Source organism: Echinococcus granulosus (assembly GCF_000524195.1).
Source record: "Echinococcus granulosus chromosome Unknown EG_S00026, whole genome shotgun sequence".
Classification (NCBI taxonomy): domain Eukaryota; kingdom Metazoa; phylum Platyhelminthes; class Cestoda; order Cyclophyllidea; family Taeniidae; genus Echinococcus; species Echinococcus granulosus.
The window spans coordinates 843,665-859,685 of NW_020170406.1; the positions used below are offsets into that span (position 1 = coordinate 843,665).

General features: G+C 40.4%; 1 protein-coding gene across 1 annotated transcript in view; it reads left to right on the forward strand. All coding sequences in view use genetic code 11, as the record gives it.

Moving 5' to 3' along the window:
- Positions 1-558: 558 nt before the first annotated feature.
- EGR_04320 (Kelch-like protein) overlaps positions 559-16,021 on the forward strand; it is a gene marked incomplete at both ends in the record, with an annotated part of 20,778 nt that continues 5,315 nt past the window's right edge. Inside the window, 10 exons of the mRNA XM_024493569.1 lie at positions 559-576; positions 612-722; positions 756-886; positions 920-1,060; positions 1,622-1,909; positions 2,015-2,376; positions 3,172-3,218; positions 4,051-4,547; positions 7,947-8,416; positions 13,214-13,731. Of these exons, the coding sequence (XP_024352077.1) occupies positions 559-576; positions 612-722; positions 756-886; positions 920-1,060; positions 1,622-1,909; positions 2,015-2,376; positions 3,172-3,218; positions 4,051-4,547; positions 7,947-8,416; positions 13,214-13,731 (2,583 nt within the window). The remainder of the gene's footprint in view (positions 577-611; positions 723-755; positions 887-919; positions 1,061-1,621; positions 1,910-2,014; positions 2,377-3,171; positions 3,219-4,050; positions 4,548-7,946; positions 8,417-13,213; positions 13,732-16,021) is intronic.

Consider the following 16,021-nt stretch of genomic DNA (forward strand, 5'->3'; position numbering starts at 1 on the left):
ATGGAAGCTACTCCAGATCTACATGTTTGAACACGTCGTAACGGGTCCCCGATAAATAATCATCCCCCGAAGCACCTTGAACAACCGTTAAAGAGGGCATAGTGATGCAGTAACTGCGGTATCCTTTACAGCAGGAGATGACAAATTACTTCTGAAATTCAAGACGATTTGTACCATGTAGCAGGATCCCATTCATGTATTCTATTATCTATAGTGCATATTTAATGAATTATTAAGCTTTGGCGCATTCTAAAGGCTATTTGACTTATTAATTTTCTACGTTTAGAGATTAATGTGAATTAGGAGAGGTTAATATTTTGAGCGGGTGGTTGCGATCGACTATTTCAAATTATTTAATGAAATTTCGCCTTCACTGCGGTAACTTGGCAGTGACAAATAATGTCGTTTGTGCGTGGGAGCATATTATGCTAATGTGGGAATCCAGTTAGCAGTTCTTTAAACTACTTTAAATGAGCTAGGCGCTTTTTAAATGCTCCCTTTATTGGCTGTCTATTTTGAGAGAATCTGAAGCAGCTAATAGGGGCGTTCGGCATAATTATGAGTTTGCGTAGACAGGTAAGCAATTTTGCGGTTTTTACCTTGTGATTTAGGATTCAATTGGGTCGAATATTCGTTTCAAGGACCAAAATCTTATTCGTAATTCCTTTCCAAATTTCGAGCAGATCCGACGTAAAGGGAAACTTTGTGATGTTACTTTAATAGTAAGGATTGTCGGTCTTTTTTCAGTTTTTTAGGTTGATCAACAAAAGTACTCTGCCCATAAAATTGTATTAGCGGCCACGATTCCTTTCTTTGATGCTATGTTTTTGAGTGGAATGAGCGAAGCTACAAAACGTGAAATTACCATCAAAGGCATTGACCCACCGTAGAGTTTTTCAATTCTTACCTCTTTTTTCAGTGTATTGGAAGCATTCATTACTTTTGCTTATACCGGAGAAATTCAAATTACTCCAGGGAATGTACAGGCAACTCTGATAGGGGCCAGTTTCCTAAATATCGACAGCGTTCGGAATTTCTGCTGTCGTTACATTGAGGAAAGGTACACGTTTTTGAGAGGACAATCATTTGTTTGATTAGCGTACATACAACTTAGGCGTCTAGTTTCCTCTTTTGAAAAGAGCTGTTTTCAAAACACCCAATTTTTACATTTGTCTCCTGTGAAAATTGCTCTGTAAGTTCTGCAAAACTTAATCATTTATGGTCGTGATTCGCAGAAGTTTAAAATGGGGATTATAATCAAGACCTCGGTCATAACTTTTTATTACATCTAGCACACACATGCCAATTATGGGTATTTACTTATTTTATACAAGAAGTTCGCTGGATTTTGTTTTTTTGTAATGTCTAGGATAATTCGCTTGCTTCTTGGCATTTTAAATGCACCTTTGGAGGACTATTCAGGCTGAATAAGGTTTTTATTTTTTGTGGTTGAGTCTACTCTGGATGTTTTAGTTCATACCTCCTAACTGTTTTCTTTGCTTCCTCACACTCCACACTACCCATCTTGCTTTTTAAATGTTAATGTTAAATGTTAAAGTATCATTACTTTGTACCTTGTGCCTCGATCTCTTTGACAGACTGATTCGTTACCCACTTTTAGGCTCACCCTGGAGAACCTGTTACAAGTCCGCAGTTTTGCCTCCAGCTTCCTCTGCTCAAATCTCATCTCCGCCTGCGACCGTATCATTCATGAGAACTTTGAGCATCTCGTCACATTACCCGCCTTCTTTGCTGCCCTTACTGGGCCCGAGTTTTGTAAGCTCCTTGAGAGTGACGATTTGCAAGTGAGCAACGAGGAGCGCGTCTTCCACTCTATCATCGCTTGGTGTGAGCACCAGCCCTCCCCCTCTTTCGGCACTGACAGTCCCAAATTGAGTCGCTCTCTTCAGTCCCTCCAAATCATTAATACCTCTGACATCACCATCGCTGACGGTCTCATGTCCCTCTCGCTCTCCGCTGCATCTTCTGCTCCTCCACCTCCATCCTCATCCAGGCTCAAGTATCTCCCCGACCTTCTCGCTCGTGTCCGATTGCCGCTCCTCTCCGCCCAGTTCATTCGTGACGTAGTCTCCAAGAATCCTCACGTCCGAGCGGACATGGTGTGCCGAGATTTGTTGGACGAGGCGCGCGATCTCCTTCTCATGCCTGACTCTCTCTCTCCCTCCACGTGCTCTTTTGTGTGTCGCCCGCGCCGCGGACAGGAGGTGGCTGGGGTGATTTACGCGGTGGGGGGATACTCTGCTGAGGGAGATTGCCAGAGCATCGTGGAGGCGTATAATCCATTGGTGGATAGGTGGGAGGTAGTGGAAAGCATGTCCACGGAAAGGAGTCGCATTGCTGTGGTCGCATTGAAGGGTAGGTCTTCGCCTTGTTGAAATGTTATGATCTAGACCTTCATGACATTTGTATAAAGGAATTGATTTTCTGTTAACTATTTCACGAGCTCTTACTTCCTCTCACCAAAGCTAGCTTTGCGGTCTATAGCTTGGAGACAATTATACTTGTAATTTTTCGTTTCAGTGATCCCTTCTGTGAAGCTTCATGAAAAAACGGAATTTTCACTATATTTTTTCTCACAACCCAACTTAATGAATTAGTTGATTACCTCTGTAAATATCTATGGGTAATCTGGCACTCTTTACTGTGATGGTGGTATTGGAAATATCTTGTTTTTCTGTGGCGTTTTGCTTGATTGGTGACCGGCCGCTTCAGTTTTAACTAAGTTTTACCCTCTTTTTAATGTTCGAAACATTTGTGCAACCTTTTCTGCATAGAATCATTCTTAGTTTTAAAAGAAGTGACATGCAAACATGTGCCTTAAATGTATAATCTTGTTCAAATTTCCCATCTAAATCGCATTATTTTCTTTTTGTTCCGCACCTCATTGAATTTGTGTTTGCTTTGCGGACGGATGCATACCTGATGATTACTTAGACAAATACCATGCCCTCCGAAATGAATTGACTAGAATCAGGCTGAATAATTGTCAAAGGAGCAAAACAACGGTTTCTTCTCTCAAGCTTTTTTATGTTTGGAAAATAAATAACCTCCTGCTTGCCGTAAGTCCCACTCTTATCAAATGTTTAGACCTCTAGAAGCCGAGAAATATCCTGGCCTTGGTCAATCTTGTTTCTACCACTTATTTCCCAGCTGTCTATTTCGTGCGTGATCATGTGATTGCCAAATGCCAAGGTAAGGTGACGTCTATCACTTGGAAAAGTATCATGGGGGCAACACCGAGGATGTGAAGCAGTGCCTGGCCCCCTCCCTGAATGTAGTGGAAATCTCATGAGTCACTTACAGTATTCAACATGAGATCTCTCGTGGTAAGAGTGAAGCTTCCGTCCCATAGTTTGATTGAAGGATCCTGCTTGATTCCCAAGCAGCATTTTTCTTGCACATCCTCGAATTTCGTTGAGCTATATTCAGTAGGTTTTGGGTATGGTCCTGAATATGGGTTTTTCGGGATGACCGTTAATACGTTCAGTCGCTTGTCAGCATCTGAGCTTTTGCACTTATGATCTGCCCGTTCCATAGGTCCCCACCTAGCACAAGCTTTAATGACATAAATAAAGACCCAGACAAACCCATTACTCACATCCAGCTTTCCGCCATCTCCTTTTTGGGTTTCTTCATGAGTGCTTTTTTCATTCCTCGCAGTTATAGCTGCATTTGGGTGGAAGTCTGAGGCAATGCCCAATTATCGAATCGGCCATGTTACTTGACTTCTCAAAACACTCCTAGGTGGATTTACCAGAGAGAATATGTCTTTCAGATGCATTGCTTACCCAAAGAGTTCAGCATATGGTAAGAGAGTTTTTCAATTTAGTGTAGTTCGCGTAATTTTTCCGATAACCTCCGTCCCAGGTTGATAGATGTTATATCAGACTGAATGGACAACTGGCTTACCACAGCACTCCATCCGTCTTAAAGATTTGTTTTTGAACATGCTGCAAGTCTAGAAAAATAGTTGATATCGCTATTTCAAACATCTAGGGTCATTGCAGTATGCTCCTTCCAAAATTTTAGCCACTGGGCTTGCAGAAAAAATTCGGGGCTTTGCACACGTGTGGCACTGATAATGATTGCGTCAAGGTGGACGAACTCATCTCTACCATCCTATCCGTTTCTCTAGGCTGTCTCTACGCTATCGGTGGGCTGGATGGGAGTTCACGTCTGAACACCGTGGAGAAGTTTGATCCAAAGACGGGTGTCTGGCAGCGAGTGGCCTCTATGAACTACCGACGAAGCGCCCTCGGCGCCGCCGTGCTCAACGGTCGAATTTACGTCTGTGGTGGCTACGACGGGATTTCTTCGCTTCGCACTTGTGAGGTCTACAATCCAGAGCAAAATCGGTTGGTTTTGGACGATTTAAAAGAAGTGGTAAAAAAATGGATCTGCTTGAAGTCTTTGATCAGAAAAATAATCTTTATCGCTTCATCAATCCTGTGCGTTCGCTACGTTGGGAATTCAAGTCCAAATGGACACACAACACACGTTAAATTTTCAAACTACAAATGCTTATGGTCATGGATGATTGCGCTGTCGTGTTATGCTCAACGTTAAAATTCAAACATTCACGACGGGGGTTAGTAATAGGAAATAATTGCTACTCACGGCTTGATGTAGCACTTCCACGATCGCAACCCTATTTTTCCCGAAAAATCAAGCCCTGCTATAACTTAAGCGCTCCTCGTTTTTAAGTGAGGTGTACAGTAGGGCTGTTTCTCGTAAAATCGAGCGATTTCCTTGAGCACCAAGTTGAGAGCCGACGCCATCAAAATTTCACTGACTTCTTGATTTTGTAAGCTTCTATCGCGGCTTACTACCAGTATTTAGGTCACTATTTTTCGTCCGTTTCTGAAATTCGAATTGTTGATTTTTCTGTTTCTTAAATCCCCTCAAATTCACTAATCCAGAGTGCATGAACGTATTCTGAATTAGCGAGCGCATCCTTTTGAACACGCCCGTTTAGGGCCACTGTGAAGGCTGATTTATTCCTTAAAGGGTCCATTATAGATGAATCGAGGTATTGAGAGACTGAAACACGGCAAAATGGAAAGACTATGGTAGCAATATGCAACCAAAAGAAAAATCATTCAGTCGCATACATTGTGACTACTTTTACCTTCCAGGCAACTATGCTTAGAGGGCTCGAAACAAAAGCAAAACTATAAAGTGCAGCTTAAGTGGCCATATCTCAAGTCACTCATGAATTAATGGATTATACTTTGTCTCTGCTTTGTATATTCTAATGATTTTTTGGAGATTGTGTTCTAAAGACCAACTTCAATGTGTGAGAATGAAAACTACACCAATGGGGGAATTTGTATGCGAATATATGATCAAGCCTTACACTCACTCTACAAAGGCCATGTTATACCTCAGCTATTTCATTCGTTTAATGCGCTTGTTGCTGAGGTGCAGAGGGAAAATCGAGTACTACAGTCCAATTCTGTTACTCTTTGAATATAGTACCACTACTACAAATATAGGGCAAGCATTTTTCAATTAAGGGCATTCTGCATTCACTTTGTCATTTTAGAACTCGATAAATCTGTTTTAAACACGATTTGGCTCAATCGGTTATCCTAAGTTGATAGAGGGCGCGTCACACATTTGTGACGCAAGGTCTCAGGTGAGGAAGCCGAAGCTTCGTGGGCATTTTACGCTGCTAGCAAACGTAGTTATATGATGTCGACCTCTTGCGAATATTTACTAGATTCTCAGTTTAAATTTTTTGGAAATGGGAAAATGAGCGCCACAACTAATCTTGGTTAAAACCAAACTTTTATGCCAACATTTATCGTTTAATTGAATCACTTTGTTGATTAATTTAAATCAGGTATTGTGTTTAGTATCTAGTCTAACAGGGGTCCCTAAAAGCCCCTTTACTCTTATTTTTAGATAAATATTTAAGGTGAAAATGTTGCATCTTCATCTTAAGAAATCCAAATAACACGTACAGGTTCACAATTTGTGAAGTTTTACTTTATTTCACGTTTTTTAATGCTGTGCGCTTATTGTTCGCTGCGGTAACGGTTGGCCATTCTCTTCCCCTTTTGGGCATGGTGATTAATTGTGTGAATGTGTCTGGAGATTGTAGGTTCCAAACCAAAGGTAGAAACAGTTCTGCGCCTACCATGGCAGAAATTTTAAAAAAGCATTTCAATTTTTTTAATGTAAATGCTCGCCTTGGTTCTCTTTCTTGGCTAAACATTATACTAGGCCGGTATGGTTGGCCAATTTTTCTGCAAGCATACCTCTTTGTTATCTAAAAAGTTTTTATTACTTTATATTGAGTGTAAATTCCTCTTCCTGTACAAAAGTTTGTGCGATGTAGGCCTATGGGTTATAAAGCTGGACAAGGCGGAAGTACGTACATTGTTTTTTACTGGCTCTACAAGGCTAGATCTGCAATTAAGGTCAATGAAAAACCATATTGTATGTGCATAACCCCAAAAATGGTGAACTTGTTGAGATGACTTTAGTTACTAAAAGCGTTTTTGTCCTAAAGACTTGCTGAAATAAATAATTTCTCAAAAATGCTTCACCTTGAGGGTAAGGAGAGTCTTTAAGTTGAGAGGCATCGATGGCATGGCGCCTAAATTTCAGACGACTAAAAATCCGCGTAATATAGCGTAATAATAAAACGAGCGTCTGTGTATTGGGATGTTGCAAAGTTAGAAGCGACATTATGAACATGCTCACCGCCATCATCAGATGTAAGTGACATCCTTTTTTTTCCATTCCGAGCTCGCAGGCCACGAACATTTGATTTTCACTATCATTTCATGATAGATGGGATGCGAAGATAAATACACTTTTGTTGAAGTTGAAGTGGTTAACCTGGTAGTGGAAATGTACTTGTCTTGATGGCAAACTTTTTAAGTTGAAAAGCCACGGGTAGTTCTGATTGGAAAGCAAATTTACGCAGTTGTAGTAAAGTTCAATTTTTCCCTTTAAATCGCCTTTCTACTTAAAGCTCTCACTGGATGGGTGAATTAATATACTGTATTTCTGTTCGGCGCACGGGAGTTGAATGTTTTTACCTAAATTATCGTTTTTTTTAAAAACCATTCCTTTGTAGACATTAATCTTCTCCAAAAAAAGATATTTTACATTTCTTTTGAGCCTTGCCTATGAAATTTATTCAACTGATAACATTTAATTTCACATGTCAAATGTTTCATTTAAGCAGAGCTTTCTATTTGCGAGAAAGGATGTTTTTACTCCGTTGAAGCTTTACTTTCAGAAAGACGTATGCGCAGGCATAGTTATTTTATCTTGCAACGCTGCAAGAATTGGCTACATTTTTAACAAGACTCGTTCAAGCTTTGGGAATATATATCTAGGCGTTTGAGTTTATGCTTCTCCGTCACTTCACTGGGCCTAGGGCCTTCAGGAACTAGGGTATTGGCCGATGCAACTGTCCATTTTTACAAACCACCTTCTGGATTTTGGCCGTCGTGAAAATGCCCCCTGCTTTTATTGCACCAGTAAAACCGTTTTAAACATTGCATTTTACTTATTGACCACTCTACGAGGGAGAAAGAGGGGGAGAATAGATGCATTCTCGGTCTGCCTTTTCGTCTTTATATCATTGAAGTTTTCATTGCATCTTTTCTGGAATTTTGATCGCGTTATGCTAGTTACCGTAGATGTGGATACTCCTCACTAGAAGGAATAGCACATGACTGCAGTATTTTCTTGTTTGGTTTATTAAATCCAACAAAGTCTTTCTATCACCCTCTTTTCAATCTCATTCTCTTTCCAGAGGTAGGTGATTGTACACTTGATCGTTATTTTTGGACCACCTAACTCGCTCAGATGGTGGGCATTTCCATACTTAAAAATCTAGACTTGGACGTAAGAGATGTCTGGGGAGATTGTTTTTAGTAACTCCTTTGTTTTGCATCTCCTAGGTGGCAGGTTATTCCCAGCATGACAGAATGTCGTTCTGCTGGTGGTGTGGTAGCCCTTGAAGATGGCCGTCTCTTCGCCATTGGAGGTCACAGCGGTCTGCCAATCTTCGCCTCAGTGGAGTGTTACCACCGTCGCGGCCACCAAACGCCTCTTGCCTCCACCATTTCCACCCCCACTGCCACCCCTTTCACCCCTGGCAGTCGTCGGGTTTGGTGCCAAGTAGCTCCTATGCTTCATCGTCGCTGTCGTCACGGCGTTGCCGTCCTTCGTGGACGCATATTCGCTGCAGGTGGTTATAATGGATGCCATTTTTTGCGTTCCGTGGAGGTATACGATCCCGCTTCCATCACAACCACCGGTATCGGCAACGGAGAGCCTGGATTGGGTCAGTGGACTGAAGTGGCTTCTTTAGCGACCCCGAGGTCACGGGTCGCTTTGGCGGCTTCTGGTGGACGGCTATATGCCATCGGTGAGTCATCTATGTAAAAAAAGGGTAGACGGTCTAGTATAATAGAAACAATAAAATACTTCTAATAGTTTGGTTTTCAACATTTAACCAATTTGTAACACCTAAATCTTACCCTGAACAATCTATAAGACATGGTAATCTGGATGATTTCAAGATGAAGTCAGGGCAGGAACAAAGGTTATATGATGATTTTTCCACTAATCCTGCATAAATTTGGTTCCAAAAACGGCAGAATATCCCACGAATTCCGGTGAATCCGTAGTTATTTCCCCTTCGTGATATGTGTGGTGTGAATCCAGTGATTTAGCTAGTTAGTGTTCTACACCGACCACATTTCATATGCCAATCGCCAATCGTTGGAACTTTTGAATAAGTGCGCAGCTCTCGGTAGCTGTGTGCAACATCCATCCCTCCTTACTGCATTGTCTCCAGCTTGATTATGCATTGCGGTTGAACTATGTTGCACTCACATACAGGAAACAGGTGAGGAAGTATAGTTTTTCCACAATTCCGTGATTTCTATGAATATGTCCATAGCACTCTTAAGATTGTTTTGATTTGGCCTAGCTTCAGTCGTCACTGAGCGCAGCACAGAACACAAGGTCTTGGTGATAACCAAAAGTGGCCTCGATACCCTTCCGTAGATGCAGCTGCTCATGCTCAGGAAGTCAACTATTAGTGGTGTTCGAGATGAATATAACCACTTTCTTTGCATTCACTCTGGCTCCATTATTTATTCACAATTGGGTGATAAGAAAATGTTCATGTTGTTTTTGGTGGTGCTCGCTGCAATGACTTGAGGCCTGTAAGGACTTGTTAAATACAATAGTTTGTATGCATTACAAAGGGAAAAATGAGTCAGCCTATTGGGTACGACACTCATTGCGCTTTCTGACATTCTTTTATTTTCAACCCACTATGCCAGTTGAACCTGATGGGTTAAATCGAGCTTGTCATTTTGGTTTCAGAGCTACAGAGGCTTTTCGTTTAATTTTTCACACAGCATTTGGAGAAGGTTTGAAATGCGGAATTTAGCAGCAAAACGTACCACTAAAGAATGCTTTTGAAAATCCTATGTAGAAGAGTGACGTGTAACTCTTGACACGATAACCGTCAAGTAGTCTATCAGAAATTGTTTCGATTTGGCTTCGACTGTGAGTGGTCAAACAATTGCTTTATGCTTCAATGGTCATGAAATTTTTTTTTTCATTTTGTAAGAATTGTTCGCTTATTGACTCGCGATGAGAAGTAACCTTTGTATTTCAATGCTGTTTAAGCAGACGGACATACCATTGGCTGGCCTCCTTAACGACACGATCATTACCTCGCCTCACCCTTCTAAGGCCCTGTTTCAGCTCAAGTAATTACGAGATCCACGACAACTCGAGGGTGTGCGAGAACAACTTCCTGCGAAACAGCTAATGCTTGTGACTCAGCCACTAGGATGATAGTCCTATTCTTCGTTTTGCATTATGGTTCAAGATCTCGTAGCTTGAAACTTCCCGTAATAAGATTTGCACATAAGTCAGGATGGTAAGGGGAAAAGGAGGGATGAAGGGTGATACTAGTTCAGCCTTACCCTCATCCTCCTCATCTGTGTACCTCTAAAGCTATTTCTTCAGGCTCCAAATGACTCACTTTTCCTTAGCATTGCTGTCAGGCATTTCACTGGACTTTCACCCCTTTTAATCTCTTCCTCCTTTAAGAGTGGTGCCCTCGAGCAGTTGATACTCGAGTTCAACGTTTGCTCGAGCTTTTCATACAGGTTTATAAACGCTGATTGCGGAAGATTAGAGTGACTTGTGTTAGAAAAAAGTTATTGAATACAAATAACACTTCACATTGTCAGCTCCTGGTTTTGGCATTGACAATTTTTTTTTATTTATCATTGAGTTGAAATTGTATCTGGTGAAAGGCGTAGGTTGACCAAAGATGTTTATGCATCTTCTAAAATAAAAGTTCAATAGGAGCAGAAAACTCTTTCATCTCTCTTATTCGTTCAAACAGTCTCAATTACGATACGAGATCATTACACCTTTCTCAATAAAACAAACAATTGCAACAAATTCCACAATCCGCCAGTGTTTCCATGTGCCTTACTTTTATTTCCCAACTATCTATTTTATTTTCCGTGTTATCGTGAGGTCGTCTGGTGCTAATGTCAGGGAAAGGGGTAACCATTAATCGTATTTTGAGGGGTGTTGTCAGCAATGCCACTCTCTCTTCCTCTGAGAAATGCACAGGCATCACCTGTAATAGTGAAATCATTTCTGCTCTCGTTAGCAGTATTAAACCATTATTCCTACAGTTTATGGGCCTTTCACAGATTACCGCCTTTTTCGAGTAGTTTTGAGGGCCTCAAGAAAAATACATGCCATTATTTTTTTATTATTAACTTCACTTTTTCGATATTCCCATCGGATCTCAATAGTAGTTTAGTAATTGGCTGGCGATATCGTTTTAAATAAATGCAAAGTGAGTTGGTCAGTCGTTTGAGAAGTTTCGTTATGGCCTTCATTACAGGTAAGGGTTTTGAATTGAGACCTCGGTAGTTATTAATCATGAAATAAAAATAGCAAATGCTCTCATCTCAAAACGTTTACATTATTTCGTTCGTCGAGAAAAGTCATCAAAATTTAAAGATCAGCCCAATGGTTGGATAGACGTTGCTCCTGTATGAATGAAAGGGTACTGATGATTAGAAAGCACGATTTTGTAATATAAGGTGATTCATATTAATGGTTTTTTTTTCAACGTAACCGAAGATATCTCCGATTTTAGGTCAACTACTGTATTTACATAGACCAACGTTGAATACATTAAGTCTTTCACCTTGGTTTTCATATCTCCATCTGTTTAAACTATCACATTTGTGCTGGACACAATCAGGCAATAAATCGCCACACGTTGAACTCTCACATCCATATGAGGAGATTGGAGGAAAGAATTCCCCCATGTCCCTCATGCATGCAAACAACCTGTTTACTGTTTCCCTACTGCCATTCGTCCTCTCTCACTATTCTACTTTCGTCTTTTTCGCCTCTGTCAAGAGCAGTGATTCACCAATGCCAATCCTGTTGCTGTTTACGAAGTTTTCAGCACCTGCTCCCAAATAAACGTTTTTTCTCTTCCATGTTCAATCATTGGGCCATTTTTTCGACCGCCGCCTTAGCTATAGGGAGAGAATGGTTTTTAACCAACCTAGCAGAATTGAGCAAGCTTTAGTTCCTCATTCACTGAACAGAATGGGATGATTTGACAGCAAAATTGCACTTTTTATGTGGATGACGCGCAAATAACTGCGAATCGTTGCTTCCTCTCCTCTGGCTCCCATCATTTTTTTCATTTCTGTTCAAGAGGTGGAGGTGTAATGTTTTAGCTATTGTCGGTCTTTTCATTTACGGATCCAAAACAAATGTTCATTTGCATCAACTATGTAATTTAATTCGGCAAAAGAACTTCGACCTTCGCTCTGTACTACATTCCACCTCCATATTCTGTTCCACTTTTTACTACCTTTTGGTGCCCGCCTGTATTTGGTTTCATAGAGGAAGTCGAGATATGTAAATATCATACATTGAAGTAAAATATGAATAAGATTCCGATTGGCTAAATGAAAATTAAAAAAGGAGTAAGGCGCGTCAGATAATCTGGTAAAAGCTTTTTAATTTTCTTAAATCTTACCCCATCTTGTCGTTGATGCGGATTTATTGTCTTATCTCACTTTCACAATATATACGCATTAGGAAATTACCTTTTACTTAAAGCCAACTTCAATATGTAATGAAATCTGTTCCGGTGACAAGCATGTACGCACAAATTCAGTGGTGTCCACTGCTTTACTTTGGCGACCTCGTCCTACAAAACGGAAAACCTCGTCTTTAAGAATGGTTGAATAATCTTTGCTGGGACATCGCAAAAATATACACACCGCTTGTGTGTACTTGGGTGCAAAGTAGCATTACTGGGTTGGACATTGAGCTTCACGTTACTCATTTCTTCGGTTAACTAATTTTGGGCCAATCAATTTTCTTATCGAAAACTCATGTTTTGTGCTAAATTGCCATTGGTTTACCTTACTGAGGGGTCGGTGCAGTCAACATCCACTGTTTCTTGAAAAGCATGGGGAAATCCAATCAGATATGAGTCACATTCCACAAGCATAAGCTTATGATTAATTCATTTCAAGCCTTCAAAGTTCAAAATAGCTAATAATTTTACTGATGACGTTTGAATTCGCTTTGTGATGGATGATTTTGCTAAGTACATTGGTTATCCCATTGATTTTCTCCTTTAATATTTGACCATTTACTCATGGATAACATGTGGGTATGTCAAGTCTTTTATGTTTATTCCGTTTTTTCCTAACTGTTCTAAATTTGCTTGCTAATCACGGTGAGAAAACGACCCACTTGATGTTGCCCCGTAAAGCATGGTTGAGGTGGTTTTGCTTTACAAACACTGCCAGAAATATATCTGCTTCTTATGCAATCTTTGTGAGTTCTTTTTGCTTGATTAATGGCCAGGTGTGGGACGGAATCTATCGTGGATCATTTGGCATTCAAGTGGTAATTGTGGTAAGGAAATGGGGTATTTGGGTCGAATTTGCCATCTGTTTGAAATTACTTTAAACCAATTTAAAAGCGGTAAATCAATCAGACAAATGATCTGAAATGGTTTTGCGATAATAAACAAAATGTTTGAGGAATACGGCAAAATCTTTGTATTTTTAATCGGATATCTATGTGCTGCCAAATTCCATTGATGAAGTCATTCGACAATTTTTTCATCCTACAGGTGGATTTGACGGTGAGCAAAATCTGAGCTCCGTCGAGTGTTTTCAACGCTGCGAGAGTTCCTCCTCTCACCGTTACTACCTTCACCGTCGCCAGCACATTCGTCTCACCGGAGACGAGGACGGAGACGACGATGGAAGGGTGTCCGTAATTGTGATCGAAGAGAATGATAATGAGACAGGAGGGACGAGCAACGAACAGCATCCCATCGCAGTCACTCCCTCCACATCCCACACCATCCTATCCCCTTTAGATCTTCGCCAACACAACCCTCACCATCACAGCCAGCATTGTCGGGGACGGAGTCGTAGTCTCCGTGGTCGTCATCTTCGACATTGTAAGTCGAGGGATGACGAGGACCTGGAGGAGTGGCTAGAAGAGGGCCCGCGTAGCCTCTTGGTGCCTCGGGTTGGAATGCCCTTCCAAGCAGAATTGACCTCTGTTACTGCTCCTCCGGGTACTACAGCTGTTACTCACAGTGATGAAGGTTCGATGGATTTACCCACTGTCACGACTGAAGTAAGTTTCTAGTTATCAATAAAATCCTTATGCGGCTACTAGTTTGAAGCGGCTTTATGTTGTGCTTGGGGAATAATGGGGGCCGGATGACTAGTAGCTGTATCATGAGAAACTGAAAGGCCGCCATAGTACCGAATGCACGATATAAGCAAGTATTTTTTTGCAGTCCCTTTTCGGGCTATTATTGGCAAGCTGCCTTCTCTTACAATTTCTGTAGGATGGTAGATTTGTTAAAATTTCATCCTTAAACATGATTAATTGAATGAATTGCTAGTCAGGTGGTTGGAACATCTGAACTGGTCCTTCTTGTTGAATTTGCAATAACAATATCCTTCATTGCTGCAAACTTGTTTGAATTTAATCAATTGTTAAAAACATGTCTGAATTTACCAAAGTTACACCTTTAAGCAACAATTAGATATCGCTACCGCTTTCCTAGTATGAATTTTGTCCTTTGCTCGTTTTTCTTTTTGCAAAAATAAGCTATTCCGTACGTTAACTATGCGAAAGGAAGTTTTTAACAACCTAACTCAGTCGCGTTAATTAGATCCGAAACAATTGTTGTTTTCATGCACTGTTTGTTTATTGATGCTGGTACATTTGTCGCCATTTGATTAGCAGAGTATAGGCAGTCCGTGGAAGAACTCTTTAGCGTTCGACCGCCAATTAAAATAGGCAAATTTGTAGATACATGTTGGCCAATCGAAGAGCACGAAGAAACCACGTATTTTAGCAGTTCGCATTTAATTAAGTTGCTTCAATTATCTCTAAAGGGAAATTTGGGGTATAGAATTTGCCCTATTCTAAGTTTTTAAATTAGGAAGTTTTTTTTAGATCTATCTGTAAATACGGTTCGTCTCGATGTCCCACCTCTTATCAAGTCGGGCGATTTCACACTGATGAATTTACCAACCACAAGAGCATGTGCTTATGATAGCATACTTTTTGGATAAAATTTCTCCATTCATAACTCCGAAATTCTTGCAAAATATATCCATCGTTTATGTAAATGTTTGTTTCGAGGATAATTGACGCCTACATATCCTTTTGTTAGCAATTTAGCTTTCGGAAGGTAACTACCTTGAACCTGAGTGAGCGGGGATCATTTTCGTCTGTAAATGTTCAATTAAGAGAGGTTTAAACACGGCTGTGCACGTCAGTTGATTGTAGTTAAAGTGAAAACGTTATAGGGAATGATTTCATAGACAAATGTTTTACAATTTGAACATGCCGCTAGTTTGGCCGAAACCCTTCTTCTTGACTGATTGGAAAGTGGAATCTGTCTTTTCGAATTTGACAAAACAACAACAGGCCATCGGATAAATGTGAATAAAGAAGTTTTTTTTGGAAAAATAAGTGACTTTTTAAACAACTCCAACAGGAATGGGTGAGTCACCGACCTCCTCCAGTACAGGTTAAAAATAGTAAAGAAGCGATAGAGAATTGCCGAGGGAAGGGCACCGAGTACACAAAGCATCCCTTAGGAAGAAAATCATGTGGAGTAACCATTTTTCTTATGATTAAAACGTCTGAATGCGTTGCTGCGCTTAAGGGGATTTAAATGAGTGTTTTTACATCTCCACATACAATTGTATTATTGCAACCTTAGACACGGCTGACCAATGAAAAGCTGTCAAACTAAAATGTCATGTTTATTCCAAATCTGAGGCTCTTACTACTTATCACACTTCCCGCCAGAGGTACATTGGCTGCTGCAGAGCAAATGTTTTATTGTTCTAATGTACCACCAACTTTGAATCGCTACTCTAAAATTAAAAAGTGGAGTTAGTGTTCTGATTTCAAGGATTTTCTCTACCTACAATAGCGCTTTTGGCTCAAGCGACCCCTTTGTGACAGGATTTGGTGCAACTGCAATTATCATATTCTAATAAATAACACCTGTCACATATATGTGACGTTTAAGGCGAAAGCGTTAAGAAAGTTGTACACATCGCACCCATTGTACTAATATGAGGTGTTTACAGGAAAGAGACCTAATATTTTTGGGATTTCTTCGTAGCACAGAGGCAGTGTTCTCTACTGCTAAACTGCCAATGAAGGAAGAACCAATGTAAATACTTTTTTTCAGTAAAGGCTTCTATTAAACTAAGATTGGGATCGAGTGTTGACGTCGTGAATATCGCCTCTTGAAATCACTATTGTATTCCATAAAGTCGTTTTAATTGGTTTCAAATATTTATCATACTTGGACTGTATTTCGGGGTTACTAATCCACCTTAGTGAGTAAGTTGATTGATATATTTAATCAAGGAAGTAAACTATTTGGGAT